Source organism: Meriones unguiculatus, chromosome 15, assembly GCF_030254825.1.
Source record: "Meriones unguiculatus strain TT.TT164.6M chromosome 15, Bangor_MerUng_6.1, whole genome shotgun sequence".
Classification (NCBI taxonomy): Eukaryota; Metazoa; Chordata; class Mammalia; order Rodentia; family Muridae; genus Meriones; species Meriones unguiculatus.
This window is the reverse complement of record NC_083362.1, coordinates 72,692,545-72,709,007: the sequence shown is the minus strand read 5'-3', so window position 1 is coordinate 72,709,007 and position 16,463 is coordinate 72,692,545. Positions and strand designations below refer to the sequence as shown.

The 16,463-nt window shown below is 38.0% G+C and overlaps 1 protein-coding gene across 5 annotated transcripts in view; it reads right to left on the bottom strand.

Moving 5' to 3' along the window:
- Positions 1-16,463, bottom strand: part of Gigyf2 (GRB10 interacting GYF protein 2) — a 129,431-nt gene that overhangs the window by 70,164 nt on the left and 42,804 nt on the right. For 4 of the 5 annotated variants that reach the window (XM_021644622.2, XM_021644623.2, XM_060368792.1 and 1 more), the window contains 3 exons: positions 8,881-8,995; positions 3,232-3,343; positions 2,014-2,054 (listed from right to left, as the gene is read on the bottom strand). In XM_021644622.2, coding sequence (XP_021500297.2) covers positions 2,014-2,054; positions 3,232-3,343; positions 8,881-8,995 — 268 coding nt within the window. The remainder of the gene's footprint in view (positions 1-2,013; positions 2,055-3,231; positions 3,344-8,880; positions 8,996-16,463) is intronic. The other variant, XM_021644624.2, reaches the window with a different exon arrangement.

Here is a 16,463-nt window from a genome sequence, read left to right as displayed (position 1 = left end):
AAAGGCAGTGAGCTTTCCATCTTCTGGCTCCCTGGGGTAATTTAGATCTAGTAATTACTGCTCTGAGCTGTAAGGGCATTGCGGAGGTCAACTGAAAGAAGGCTGAGTCTTTCCCCAAGAGGCTACTCCATACTTCAACTCTTTAATTATTTACATAAGACTGAAATTTCTGTTGTTAAATTTTCATTTCATTAGATTTGACTTTTTGTTACATGTTAATTCTGATCTCAAGTTAAAATTTTCCTACTCCACAGACTACTTCCTCTGAGCACTAAATGATTTGAAAATCTGACCAGTAACTAACAATTTTCTCCAAAGCAAACATTAGAACCTGCACGGGGCTATTACATAATTAGGAATTCAATATTTGTTACATGAATAAGTGAGTTCAAATACTCTAAGATATTATCTTCTCATTTTACTTTGAGAATAAGAACTACAGGAACTTAAAGTAAACAAGACCTTCTGACTCTGAATCCTATACTAATCACCCTTCATCATCTCTCTACAATCAAGGGCAAAAGGGCTGAATCCAGGTCCTGAAGAGATGGCTCAGCAGTTAACACTGCCTGCTCCTCTTCCAAAGGTCCTGTGGTCAGTTCCCAGCACCCATATAAAGTGGCTCACAACCACTGTAGCTCAAGGTCCAAAGCTTCTGTGAGCACCCATACACACACTATCCACACAAAGAGACACATACACACATAACAAATGTTTTTAAAGTACTGAATCTGGTAAGGCTGGGAACAAGGTCCTGACAACTCTCTTCAGGAAGCCATCACAAAATGGGTGAAGTGTGACAGTAAATTACCTAATCAAATCCAAATTTCTTCATGCAACATTCATTTAATGTCATTTCATTAATGAGAACCAAGAAATTCCAATGTCCCATTAATGAGACTTTAAATCATAAATGTTTAAGTGAGTTTTACATGGAAACAGTAAAATGAAACTGGTCATTCTAACTTCCTTGTTTTTAAAACCATCTACATTCAATTCAGTCTGTGAAAAGTATTTGTAGACTTAATGTGTTCATCAGAAATGTTAATCACAATCATACTCTGTAGAACATTTTTGGTATTTGAAGGAATATATAAAAACTGAAAAATTTCAAATATGTACTAATACTATGAATTGGAGCCTTTTATTTTTTCACTAAATAGTAATGCACACCACCAATTTATCAGTCAAAAAGCCCATCTTAACATTACAAATTGACTAAATCATCATAAACACTAAGTCATCTTTTCTTATTAAGTTCCTCTTAGGTAGATACCTTTTACTATGTAATTTATTTTTACTATGTAATTTATTTGGCTGCTCACATTTCATGAGAATATACATATAAAAATATATATTCTATAAATCTATAGATTTCTTCTACATATATACAGAATATGTATATATACCTATACATATATGCATATTTCTGTATGTGGAGGGAGAGTGAGACTAGAAAGCTAGGCCAGCCAGATAGCAGGTACTACTGTGTTTGAGCTCCAGAACCCAAATGAAGGCATGAAGGTCAGACAGAACCAACTGTACAACCTTCACATGCATGGTGCGGTATGTGTGTTCCCCAGCTGCACATATACATATCATGCACGCCACAGTCCACTAGTTGATTAAAGAATACTGAGTTTTAGCCTCTGCCTCCTCACACGAAAACCAAGGCTCCAGTTCAGCACCTTCCCTATTCTCCCCTTTCTCTCCGCGTCAATAAATGAGTAACCAGATTAGTTCCTGATGTAAAATTTCAGTCCAACAAAGAACCTAAATGAAAACACACAACCCTAAAATACTGAGTACATCTTAATGGTGTATCCATCACTACTGCTTTCACCCTCGAAAGGCCTAAATAACCACGGGGGACTCTAAAGATAGTGTTACAGCTCCACCTACTGGATCCATGCAGGTAACAGTTAATCTGTGCTGAATTTATCCTTCTGTGTGGGCCTTGTTCGCACTAATACCAGGAGTCCAGGAGGTATTTCAAAACAGTAAGATCCTTACCTACATCTTTTCTTCCTGGTTTTTCAAAGCGCCTGTCACCCCTAAAAAGACAAAATAAATTTCAAAAATGCCTTAAAAGCAAGAAAGATTTCCTATCATGATACTCACTTTCCTGTACTCCCTTTAATAGCAGTTCCACACTAGTTAATACTTAGAAAATACAGGAAAGCATAATGATACAAAACAAGAATTCCACATCACCTACCAAATTTTAGCTTCTAATGACTAGAATGTTAGTCTTTTTAGCTAGAAACATGATACACTATTTTATATAATACTTTGGCAATGTTTTCCTACATGGTTAAATTTCCTCTGTTTGTGGTCCTGAGTACTAACCCCAGAGCCTCAGGGTACTGGGCAAGACAGCTACCACTGTTATAACCATAACCCTTCTACCCTTACTTTGAGATAAAGGCTTATCCTTAATTGCAATGATTATATATATTATATTCTACTGTGTAGAAATTTCATTATCTAATGGCACCCTCATCTGTTTAGACTGTTGCCATTGTTTTATATTATAAATGCTACAATGGATATTCCTTTACATCTAGCATTATGCATCATTTATCTTGTCAGACTTCAAAGAGATGCATTTACTTTTATCAACCAACAAAATGACAGCACTTCCCACTGATTGTTAATCAAATAACAAACCAATTATTCATGTTTACACTAATTTATTCATCTATTCATGCTTACAGTTTTAAACAAGGATCATATAAATCTTTGAATAAAGTTCTGTAATTGTACACAGAGGCATCAGCTCTGTAAAAAGCAGGAAATGGGTAAGTTCTGTATTTCCAGAATGTTCTTTCTTTGGCAGAGCACATGGAGAGGAGACAGGTTTCCCACGCAATCTCTGTAATTCTCTCGACACACTATGTAAGCCATTTTGGTTTGGAACTCATGATTCTTCTGTGTTAGCCTCCCCAAGTGTTGGAATCACAGGAATATGCAACCCTGTACCACTCACAAAAGGAACGCGGTGTGCTTTGTTTTCTTTGGAGTACTGAGGACTGAACCTCCCCAGAGAGCTGATGGGTTATAATCCTAGCCCTTTGTTCCATTTTTATTTTGCTAAATTGTACTGGATAGCTTGAGCTCCAGAATCTCCTCCCTCAGCCTGCCAAGTAACTGACATTTCAGGGAAGTGCTATGGAGTGAGTTTTATAGACCAAAAAAATCCTTACATTACAATCTGAACACTTCAGTTACCTTTCTTCCCAGCTTTGTGATCTATGCATTTCCCTGCCTCCTCCTCGCCCGAACACACCCTCTACTTCATCAAAACTTCTTTGGTAGAAACCACATTCACCTCTACCTCTGCCTGAAAAATGAGAAAACAGGGGGAGGGAAATAGTCAGAAACCAATATCCAGCATATGTTCAACACTGAAGGCTAATTTCTGTAATGTTGTGTCTCTCTGTACAAAGCAGCATGTCTACACTTAAGTATTTATCCAGGCCTATAATAGTTCTGATGTAGCTCAAGTATGGGTTGGGAAAAAACAAAAACAAAAAAACACTACTCAAAGAATCCCAGTCCTAAATAATAAACAGTATCTACAGAAAGCTCTTCAATGAAAAGGTCAACAATGAAATCTAAGAAATTCAATGAACCATTATAAATTGAATATTTTAGTGGACTATTTTCAATAACTACTGGGAAAATCTTAATATGGGGAGTTTAAAGAGATAAACGACAGTGGAAAATGTCAAGCTCAGTAAAATACTCTTATCTAACCCCCCCAAGGAAAACAGAAGTGACTTGTACAACTGTAGGATTGTGAATTGCACCCTTACAGGATAAAAGGCCCTTCACACTCTTTATTCAATCTTGATGTCAAGAAAATAGCAACACTAAGTTCAAACCTAGAACAGCTGGAGTACAGGGACTTAACAGATTCTGCAATTCAAATGTAAACATGTTTTTAATAAAGCCTATGTGCTTAACTATCAACCTGTGACTCTACTCATTCGTTATCCCAGCAGAAATACCTTTACAGAGTCAAGTGTGGTGGAGCATGCTGAAAATCTCAGCACTGGGGCCTGAAGCAGAGAACTTCAGAGAAAGTTCAAAGCCAGCCTATGCTATATCAAGAATGACTCAAAAGCCAAGAAAGAATACAAAAAAAAAAAAAAAAAAAAAAAAGACAGAAAGGGAGAAGGGGAAAGAGAGGAAGGAAAAAAAAGGAGAGGGAGGCACTCACAAGTATGAAAACCATCATGCAATGCATATAGTTTCAACCGTGACAGACTTCTTACTATAACCACAGTTCAACCAGATTATAATAGAACTGAAAAGTTCATAGTAATTAGAGACTTATGTTATTCAAGTATTTGTGGTAATTCTGGTCTAAAAAAATCCACTTTACTGGTAGTTAGATAAAAACACAGCATATCTGACAGCATGTAGAACACAGTGCGTGACTGACAATGAACAGCTGTGTTATTGATTTGGGCATATACTATACGACATTTTCAAGTGTACTTATTTTAAATTTACTGTAAAATAATATCCCGTTTATACCACCACCAGCAGCAGCATATCATCTAAGCTTGCGTAAATTATAATGCTCACATATCAATGAAAAGAAAATGACCTAATGAAGCATTTAAGAGGCCGTATCTTGTTAAATAAGGCACGACTACATATGTGTATGAAAATGAACACTGCAATTTCTAAATACTAGAAACAACCTATTGATTGGCTAAATAAATTCAATATGAAACCTAGAACAATATGAAACCATAGAAGTCAAGTACCTTTGGTACCCAACGATAAAAGCACACTCAAGAACAATGTGTGTGTGTGTGTGTGTTCGTTCATGTGTGCATTAGTCTGCACTGCTGCACAGCTGAGATGTGAGCAGCAAGCAGTATACACTATCAGCTTTATACATTCTGTACAGTTTTTTTCTGTACAGTTGGATACAATTGCATCCAACACAGATAAACTGGAGAAGGCCGGGGAGTCCTGGGAGTCTGAGGTGCATTCATAACAAAAGATAGCTTAGCAACTGTCTTTAGCTTCATTTCCCCGAGACAGCAAAACGATCAGAAGAAAATGGAGCTTTATTTTGTATATTGTGCTGTGTACCTAATGCAGCACATTACAAATGCCAGTTAAACACTTTACCACAAAACTATATCTCCAGCTCCAAAAACCAGATTCTGAACGAGGCATCCAATGAGCACCCATGCGTGTGCTCTCGCTGTTCACCATAATCTACCAGGAACTGACTCACAATTTCAGGGCACTTCTGTAACTAAGGAAGTACACAGAAATATATAGGAATAATCGGAGGAACAATGGATATTCTCTTAACTAGACTCAAGTATCCATTTTATCTCTATAATAAAACTGAAAGACACAGTTCAACTATAATAAAAGTTGTCTTCCAGTTTCATCACTTTGAGCCAACATAAATTCAACTTATAATTTAAGTAGCTTCCCCTCTGCCCCACATTCAGAATATGTACATATTTTATTTAAACTCCTAAATTAACTTAATAGGAATTAAATTTAAATAATTTAACAGTAATTAATGAGGCTGAGGAAAAAAATCCTCTCTCTTCTTCAAGATTAATTTGGTCCAGGCTGGATGAATGGCTCAGCAGTTAACATCACGTGAGTGAGCTGCACATGAGCAGGCTGAGTGGCTCACACTTAGTGGCTACACTGTTAATTCCAGCTACAGATGACCCAGTGCCCTCTTCTGGCCTCTTGAGAGCACCTGTTCTCAAATACATTCCCACACAAAGGCAGAAACATGCACATGTAATTTTTAAAGTAATTTATTTAACTTTATGTGCATTAGTGTGAAGGTGTCAGATTCCTTGAACTGCAGTTATAGACAGTTGTGAGCTGCCGTGTGGGTGCTGGGAATTGAGCCTGGGTCCTTTGGATGAGCAGCCAGAACTCTTAACCATGGAGCCATCTCTCCAGTCCCCACATGTAATTTTTTTTAAAGATTAATTTTTCACGTGCATTGGAGCTTTGCCTGTATTTACACGTCTGTGTGAGAGTGCCAAATCCCTTATAGCTGGAGTCACAGACAGCTGTGAGCTGCCATGTGGGTGCTGGGAATAGAACCTGGGTCCTCTGCAAGAGCAGCCGGTGCTTATAACCGCTGAGCCAGCTCTCCACCCTATACATGTAATTTTTAAAAACAGTATTACTCCTGGCACTTACGAGGCAGAGGCAGGTGAACCTCTGAGTTTGAGGTTAGCCTGGTCTACACAGTGAGTTCCAGGACAGCCAGGGTCACACAGAGAAACCCTGTCTCAAAAAAATAAAAGCAAAAATTGTGAAGTAACCTATCTTAAAGAATCATTTTGAAGAAATTGTTCTAGTCTTGAAATAGATGAATATTTAAAAAAAAAAAAACAAAACCAAACAAAAAAAACAACAAAAAAACAGTTCTTGGGTGACCAGAAAAAAAATTCAAGAAAAACACATTAAATATTTTCTATAGTTCTGTCTATAAAAAGCTCTGATTATAAAAACTTTTACTTCAAAGAAGCAACAGGAAAACTCATCACTCCTTCCCTTGTTTTCTATAGTTGTGTCCCAGCCCTACACATGTGACAGAAGCTTTACCAATGAGAATAGTTTTAGAGAAAAAGCAGATTCCCAACTTACCACATTTAAGTCATCTATAAATGTGATTACCATACACAAGAATAAAACAGAAAACATAATGTGATCAGCATTTTACACTTTAAGGACTGTCCTATTACCTGAAGTTTCACCCAAATCTTTTTAAAAATTAAAACATGCTTCCTTTTAAAAGTGCTAAAGGTGCAGTTGACAGTTTATGATGTTTTCTAACATCCAGACCCGATAAAAAAGAAAGACTGTTTCCACTAGCCATTTGTTCTCTTCAATTTTACTAGGTCAGAATATTTTGAAGTCTAGAAGCCAGTAGGTTTGCATGAGTTTTTCCTGGAGTTGGAAAGAGATACTACAATCAGAAGAAAAGTCACAATAATCACTATTTAACCAGTGAGTTAAAATTAAATGAAAATACAAAGCCACAAGCCTCACAGGCCATTGTGACCATAGCACTCCAAGTATTTTCACAAAGCTAAGTGCATCCATTTGAATAGTTCTGTACTCTGCAACATTAGCGTGTTAATTTACCACTTGTGCGGCATGGCTTTGTGTCATTTATATGGGGTTTTATGTAAGCTCTGATTATAAAAACTTTTACTTCAAAGAAGCAACAGGAAAACTCATCACTCCTTCCCTTGTTTCTATTTGTTGTTGTTTGGGGGTATTATACTTGTTGGGATGGGGGAGGGCATGGTTTGGTGGCTGTTGCTATGGGGGGCCTACTATAGCTCAAGCCAGCCTTAAACTCTCAATATAGCTGAAATTTGTGCTTAAATTCCTGGCCCTCCTGACAAGAGCAACCTCCCCCCAACCCCCAAGTTCTGGGATTACAGGCACAAATCACCACACCCAGTTCTGCTCCTTTTTTAATATGTAAGGTTTTCTAAGGCCTGCAGAGACCAGGTGGAAGATGTGTGTGGTCTGCAGTCTTGATTAAGGAAATTTTTCTCTGACTTGACCTGAAGAGCAAAGGAGGGGAAAGCTGCCAAAATGAAACCTCTTCTCACTGACTCCCACAGGAGGAAAGCAAGGGAGATGCCCACCGAGAGGCCAGAACCACTATCAGTCAGTCCATGTCCAAAACATCACCCATCTGCACAGATCCCAGAAAATGGCCATGTGGGCAAGACTTGTGAAGCAGATATACCTAGCTCTTACCATCAAGGACTGTGGCAATGCTGTTCCCTTGAAGTTCTACAGATGAGTCTACCAACAACAAAGGTTAAAAAACTACTGCTCTAGACAAAGACAAATGAGAAGAGAGGAAAAAAAAAAATTGTACCTAGGGAAAAAAACCTGAAAGTTGTAGTTAGCCTCTTCATTGTTCACAAACCTACATAGAAGTCAGTTTAAAAGAAACAATATAATCTCCATTTTTTAAAAAATTGTGTATAAGTTATTCACAAGGCACACATAACTTTATTTTTTTTTGAAATAAAAAAAATTGGAAAAAAAAATGTAGGTGCTCCAGATCCATAATTTTGCCGACGTGTAACGTGGAGGCGATGGCCTTGGCCACTGCTGACAATCTACTTCTAAAGCGCCTCTTAGAGAAAAATTGCAACATATGCTTGGACCAATGTTATGATATAACCCACATATGGTTTCATGCCCAAGGAAGACTATCTATTATAAACATCAAGAGCAATTTTTAACAGAAAACTAATGAATGCAAAATAAAGAACAACAGGGAATGAGCAAATCAGAAACTGTCTAAGAAAGGGCATACATGTGTCAAACTACATGTTAAAACAGTGGATGCCACCTGGTTGTATTTTTCTCTGCCTTCTAGGAGGTCCCGAGAAGTATCAGGTATTTTTCACTAAATTCCTCCCAGCTATGGTAGTGTCTGCATGTGGCCACTGTAAAGAAATGCTACCCTGAAAGGGTGTCCACAGAGACTTGGGTGTGGCTCCAGCAACCAAAATCCTTCAGGGTGTTGTAGTTCCCAAAGTGCAAAGCTCCAGGGATGAAGAATGTTAAGAATAATTACTTTTTAGAAGTTAACTGGGACCACCTATACGTCCTCTTGTTTCAGACTATACAGCTAGAAATATACTGCTCTCCAAAGAAGGGGCAGTCCAGAAGGCATCTCAAAAATGTTGCAGAAAATGAATGTTCAGGCATTTGTAGTCAACATCAAAGAGCAGTTCAGTTGGTTTGATTTCCAATTAGACATTAAAGTAGTTCATGATTTTCCTAGCCTCCTCCTCCTCTTCCGTGATTATTTTTTTTCACATAGCTCACCTCGCCCTCTTGAAGAACTTCGACCTCTAGGAGCCCCCACCACTGTTCCTCCTCCTCCTCCTCGTCCTGTCAATCGCAGGACAGCGGCACTATTTACAGACATGGAAAAGTTTCTCTGCCAAAAAATAAAAATAAAAATAAAAATAAAGAAAAAAAAAGAAAAATGGATAAAACACACAAAACTACACACTGTTTCTCCCCGTCTCCCACCCCAACCACATCTATAAAATGTAACGGCATCTAATTACTGTAAGCAATGGAAAACCGTAACTTCACAACATATAAAGATCATTCAAATCTAGTTACCTGACAATTTCTTTCTTTCTCTTTGAGACAGAGTCTTACTCTGCAGCCTTGGCTGCCCTACAACTTGCTGTGTAGACCAGGATGGCCTTGAGACAACTTCAAATTGGCTTTCAGATCAGCCAGGTATACACCAATTCATTACACACAGCTAGGTTTGTTGAGGAGACATTATATAAGAAAACAAACTTAATGTGCACTACATATCCAGATGCAGACAAAACAAACAGGAAGTGGAGAAAGTTTTGTAAAGGAAGCTAGGTTAAATTGGGACTTTTTAAGAATGGCCATTCCAACTGTATGTTCAGAGATCCGTAGAGTTTGGGACTGGGCAAATGTCTCTTTGGGTGGCTATCATTATCTAGCTGTGTGATGTTTCTGTGAGTTCATTATAATGAAGTGATTACATTGCATTTTTTTTAAATGGCACGTAAGTCTTTTTACCTAATAAGAGGAGAAAAGACTGCCATTAAAAGGTCTGAAGCAAAGTAACATCATAGAAAGAAAAGATGCTCTTTCTCCCTAACTGTACTCAGTAATGTGGATTAGCAACTCCAAGCATTATTTGCTAGAATGACAGAAATCAGCAGTGAATAAGAAAATGTCAAGTGAAAATCTCTATGAGGTCAAACACCTGGTGTGTATGTATCTGTCAATAATGTGAATAATGTATGCTTGGGTGTGTGCATGTGTCTATGTGATCATAATCATGTAGGTACAAACTCGCATTTGCACCCTGAGCCAATAGTAGGAAGTAGTAAGCACATGGGAAAGGGGAAGGACAAGAAGTTAAAAATATATTTATTGATACACCTGAATAAGTTAAATAAAGGCGGCTTAGGAAGGGGTAACTAGAAAATAAGTCTTCAAATGAACTATAAAATATAAAATTCTGGTTATTTAATAGAAAGTTCTGCAAGAGTGTTAACACAAAAATATTGCAACAGTGTAATTCCAGCACTCAGGGAGGTACTGGCAGGTGGTCTCTTTGAGTTCCAGGCCAGCCTGTCTACAAAGTGAGTCCAGGACAGCCAAAGCTACACAGAGAAACCCTGTTTCAAAAAACAAACAAACAAAATGCAACAAACTGAATCTTGTACCTAGAATCTAGTACCCCTTTGCACAGCTGTGCATGGGTATGCTAAAATTAAGGAAGGAACCTCGATATGGCTAAAGTCCCCAGCCCACCTGATGAGGGAATAAGACGTGAACTTTAGGCTGCGTGAGGTCGTACGTGCTGGTAACCCAGAACTCAGGAGGCTTGAACAGAGAGATTCCAATGCTAAGGCCTGTACAGGCTGCCTTAAATTCTATGTCAGCTTCATCAACCTGGTAAAAGTCTATCTTGGTCAGCGGTACAGTGTTTGGTCACCATGTATAAGCCCTGGGTTCAATTCCCAGTACTATCCAAAACAAAAGTTAAGTGTGTAGGTGAAAAAGTTCTGAAATTCTGTTTTACTTTAGTCCTCAGTGTCCTTAAATTTCCAATCAGCTGATGACAAAATTCTGTTTTCATTACTGAGTTTTTAAAAGGTGCACCATTTTCTCCTTACTGCCTCTCTTTCTCTCAGTTCTTCTCACTGTAATTTGTTCAAGTAACTTTTAGAGACTACCAATGTAAATAAAGCTGTTTTCTTTAATCATACAGTCAGGTAATTTCAAAATACTTAACAATAAAAAGAACTAAAAGTTAAGAGAAAATACCTAACTCAACATCTATTTCAAGCTATGTTTTAGTAAAATGTAATAAAAAGTGGTTGAAACAATACACATTAACTTACCTTTTGTTAAAAGTAATCAGTGGACTACCATATATCTCTCTTGGCATTATTAAAATTAAGCAATACTATGAAGTCCCAAAATCTCAATTAATATATTATAATACTTAAGGGGGAGGTCGAGGCTGCAGAGATGGCTGAGTGGTTAAGAGCACATGCTGCTCTTGGCAGAAGACCTGGGTTGTTCCCAGAACCCAAATGACACCATCTGTAACTCCAGTTTCAGGGCATCAGGTGCCCTCTTCTGACCTCTGTGAGCACTAGGCATGCACATGACTCACAGCCATGCATGCAAGTAAAACACACATATACATAAGATAACATTGTTTTAAAAAAAGAGATCAGTGCTAGCTGCATTTTGTATACTAGGATCCTATTCAACATATGTATAAAAGTTAACTGTATCATATATAAGAATAGAGAAACACGTGTATTTTCATACATTTCTGCTAACATGCAAACTGTAGTTTAATCTCTTTAAAAGGAAAATTCTCAACATACACTTAAATGCTCATACTTTTTAACACAAAAATGCAACTACTTATACATGTAAAAAGTCTTCTCTGCTATCTTCTAAAAGATCATGAGACATTATTTCTTAATCTACCATATTTAAAAAAAAATCAACATTCAATCATTTCCAGTTACTGGTTCACTGTTGTTAACCAACAGTTTTAAGTACTATGTGTTGAAAAATATTTCATTTTTCCCAAGATTCATGTAACTAATTACTACATTCTGATTTCTTAAGAAATGTTATGGGCCAGATATTGTGGCACACACCTTTAATCCCAGCAATCAGGAAGCAGAGGCAGGTGGATCTCTATAAATTCAAGGCCACATTGGTCTACAAAGTAAGTTGCAGGACAGTCAAGGCTACACAGAGAAATTCTGTCTCAAAGGAAGGAATGAAGGAGGGAAGGAAGAAAGAAAAGAAAGGTTATGACAGATTTCCCAACTCATTCTTTTGATGTTTTTTAACAAGGACTAAATCATCCTCCCAATCTGGGTTTTCTGGTCAGTGCTATCTCTAGAAATCTAAAACTGTTTTAAGAAAAAAAAAAAAAATTAGAATTTCAAATAAGCACAAACATCGGCCCTAAGCATAAAAGTTCACAAATTAATGCCAGTAAACTATATAAAGAATATAAAATTAGTGCACCACACTGGAACACAGCTTGGCGTAAAGGGCTTGGCTAGCACACTGAAGGCCCTAGCAAACACTCACTGCCTAAAACTTAAGCTATATTTAAAATAAAAAATGTTTTCAGAATTTCAAAATTTTATCAAAGACAACTCTCCAACAGACCTGAAAATATAAGGAGCTCATATAAATACTATAAACCAGTAGAAGAATGACTAGCACAATAAAAGAAAAACTATAGAGACATTAAGAGACAGTAAGAGAGATACATTTAAGGACTGCAGCTTCACCACTGTGGACAGGGAGCACACTCAGGAACAGAAACTTCTTTGCTGCTGTGCACAGTACCATTTGCATAAAAAGGAGACTGCATGTTTACTTGGAGAAGTATGCAAGCACTGGGCACAGTGACACCTTCATGTAATCCCTTACACAGAAGAAAATTACTTGAGTCCACAAGTTTGAGACCAACCTGGGCAATATGCAGACCCAGTCTCAAAATATAAATGCATAAATATATACATACATACTGCTAACACTACCTCAAGCTGGGGGACAAGACTGAAGACTTTTCTATTATATTATTTTTTTAGTATTCTGTTTTGTACATTTTAAAGCATCTCTTACAGATGTATGTTTTTATTATTTACATTTACTTGGTGGGGCAGGGAAAGCACCCGTGGAGGTCAAAAGAAAACTTAAGGGAGTCAGTTCCTGCATTTTACCTTAAGACTTAAGACAGGTTCCCTCTTATTTTGTTAATACATATTATTATTATTTAGTGTGTGTGTGTGTGTGTGTGTGTGTGTGTGTGTGTGTGTAAGGCACATTTGTGCCACCACCCACAAATAGAAGGCAGAAGACAAATCCAGGATTCATTTCTTTCCTTCTACCATGTGGGCGTCCCAGGGATCAAACCTAGGCTGACAGGTCCGGCAGCAGGTCCCTTTACCCTGTCTCTCTTGTTTTTGCTATTGTAGTTCATACTCCAGAATACCTAACCTGAGAACTTGCAGAGTGTTCCCCTGTCTCTTCCTCCTAGTCTACTTTAGCAAATCTGAGATTACAGATGTGTGTCACTGCATCTGGCTTTTTTTAAACATAGGTTCCAAGGATCAAACTCAGGTCAAAGGCTTGTATAGCAGGAGCTTTTATCTGATGAGCCATCATCCTGGTCCAGTAATATTGCATGAGTAAACATACATGTGTAAGCATGTGAGCATATATGTAGGAAGTGAAGTATATGAACCCATATAATAACCAAGTCAACATGGGAACATGGGGCATCTATTTGTTTCCTTTTTTCATTTTTATTTCCGTTTCTCTTTTATTAGTGTGTGTGTGTGAAAAGAGAGGAGAAAGGAGAGAGAAACAGTACATGTGTACACAAACAAGCATTATGTATGTGTGATATGTGCGCACATGTATGTTCAAGTACACACATGTGTAGAGGCCAGACAAGAAACATTACACTCTATCTTTTATACTTACTCCTTCAGACAGGGGTCTCTTATTGAACCTGGAGATAAGCTGTCAGTCAGCAATTCCCAATGAATTTCCTATCTCTGTCCTCAAAATCACTGGAATTATAGGCATGCATAACCATGCCCAGCTTTTGCATGACTACTTGGATCCAAATTCAGATCCTAATGCTTGCTGTGCAAGCACTCTTAACCCACTGACCCAGCTCTCCTTCCTACCTTCCTAATCCTTATCTTCATGAGAGAAAATCTCTCACTGCACAGAGACTGCCATTTAGGTAGTCAAATGGGCTGACCAGAAAGACTCCAGGATCCTCTTGTTTATGCCTCCAAAAGCTGAGGCTACAGGCACATGCTACTACACATAGCTTTTATGTGGGTGCTGGGTAACCATTTTCCCCACTGAGCCATCTACCCAGCCTTATAAATTTTTCTACTTAAGCCACTTGATTTCTTGCTCATTAATAAAACATGTAAATTTTTAAATGATGGAAAAATTCTCAGCAAACTATTTAATATTGAATTCAGGAACACATTAAAATGATCAAGTGTACTTCATCCCAGAGATGCAAGGTTAGTTCAACATATTCAAATTAATAACTGTAATATATCATATAAATAAACTTAAGAACAGAAATCACATAATTATAACTGATGCAGAAGGATACTTGACAAAGTCCAATATGCCTTCACAATAAAAGTCCTAGAGACCTTAAGAACAGATGGGGTGCATCTCAAAATACAAGGCTATATATAACAAACCTATAGACAACTTTGTATCACGTGAAGAGAAACAACAGTCAAACACACATGAACACAAGCAAAGATGAGAAAAAGGAAATAAACCTGTTGCAACTATTTACTTTGGACAAAATTTAAAAAGCAAGAACTAAAAAACCTATACCCGAATGGAGTCTGACAGACTGCTGGTGAGAGAGCGCACCGTGATCTCAACAGCTATGGAAACCTATTGGACAATATACAAAAAAAGCTTTAAAGACCTGCCAAGAACTAAAACCCAGTGTTCCACTTGCATAGAACATCCCACTACTGTAAGAATGACCCATCTGGGACTCGGTGACAAATGCTTTGCCCAGCATGCACATGGGTCACTCTCCAGAGCACCACCAGAACAGAGAAGTTATCTCTGGAGCATAACCTACAATGAAAACAACCACAACACCCAACCATCCAACAGCACATGCTAGGAAAGCTATGAGTTTTCCCCATACCACAGAACAGACTATAGAGGAGAGATGAACACTCTAGACGAGATACAAATTTAAAATTCTATGTTGAAAATTACTGAGATAGACATAGACATAATATCTTTACCTATGTATCTATCTATATATCTACCCATGTAACTATCTGCATGTGTGTGTCAAATTTAGATAAAAATCAATGGAGGAAAAAACCTTACAAAATAACTTACTGAGTTACTCCCAATATACAACCTTCTAAGACAAACTCTTGCCAGACACAAGAACATGTCTACAATCTCGACTAGGAAAGCTAAGAGCAGGATAAGGAGTTTTGGGTCAACTAGACTACGTATCAAATCCCTGTATGAAGAAGGGAGGGTGGAAAGAGGGACAAATGAAAGAGGAAGGGAAGAAAGGAGAACAAATCAATGAGAATGTTCTGCAATTAGACACCAATATAAGCTGTAAGACTCTAGAGTATACTAAATGCCACTGAAGTGTATACTTAATAAAATAGTAAATTTGGGACTAAAGAAATAGTTCAGTTGGTAAAGGGTTTACCCAAGCAGTAGAACATGAGTTCAATTCCCCAAAACCTACATAAAAACTTTTGTTGCTTAGTGGTTAAGGGCATGTATTCATCTTCCAGAGAGAAACTCAGTTTGGTTGGAGAGATGGCTCAGAGGTTGAAAGCACTGGCTACTCTTCCAAAGGTCCTGAGTTCAATTCTCAGCAACCACATGATGGGTCATAACCATCTATAATGATATCTGATGACCTCTTCTGGCCTGAAGGTGTACATACAGGGAGAATACTGTATCAACAATAAATAAATTTTGAGAGAGAAAAATTGACTCAGTTTGGTTCCTAGCACCCATGTTAAGCGGTTCACAACTACCTAGAACTCCAATTCCCAGGGATCAGGTATTTGGCCTCTATGGGTACAAACACTCATGTGAGCTCAGAGGGCTGCATACAAACATATACAAATAATTTTAAAAATAAAATACATATTATAGTTTAAAAAAAAAACACAAAACAAAAAAACGCTGCCAGGCTTAGTGGCATACACTTGAATCTCAGAACTGTGAAAGGAGGGAGAGAAAGACCCTGGGATTCACTGGCCGGCCAGCTAGCACCACCTACTTGGGCACTTCCAATCCAGAGAGACCTTTTCTCTCCAAAAAAAAAAAAAGACTAGGGGTGGAAGTTTGCCCAAATCACCAAAAATAAGCCACGAATATGGGCTAACTCTAAACAATACATTAATGCCAGCCTCTCTGAGACTCGTAGACCCTGAGGAGGAAGGGCTAGCTGAAAGAACCTGATGGACCAAGAATTGCCATCCCCTAGACTAGTAAAACTACTGTAATCATTAACTTGTATCAACTGTAGTTCCTGCACTGACTGAGCCTACCTATCAACAGCCAAGTAAAGGGAAGAGGCTCACAGGGCCCTATCCTTTACCTCTGAACTATTGTTTTTAATAGAATCTGGGAGTAAAACTGACTGGCATTAGTTGTGCCCTCTAACCCACCAAGCTCCAATGGATAGCTCCAAATCCATGGTCACACAGGGTATACCTGGTTAATTTTGGTAGGTCACAAACATGAAAATTCAAGAGATTTGTGAGATGGGGTAGATGGGGTGGTAGGGAGATGGGAGGTCAGAA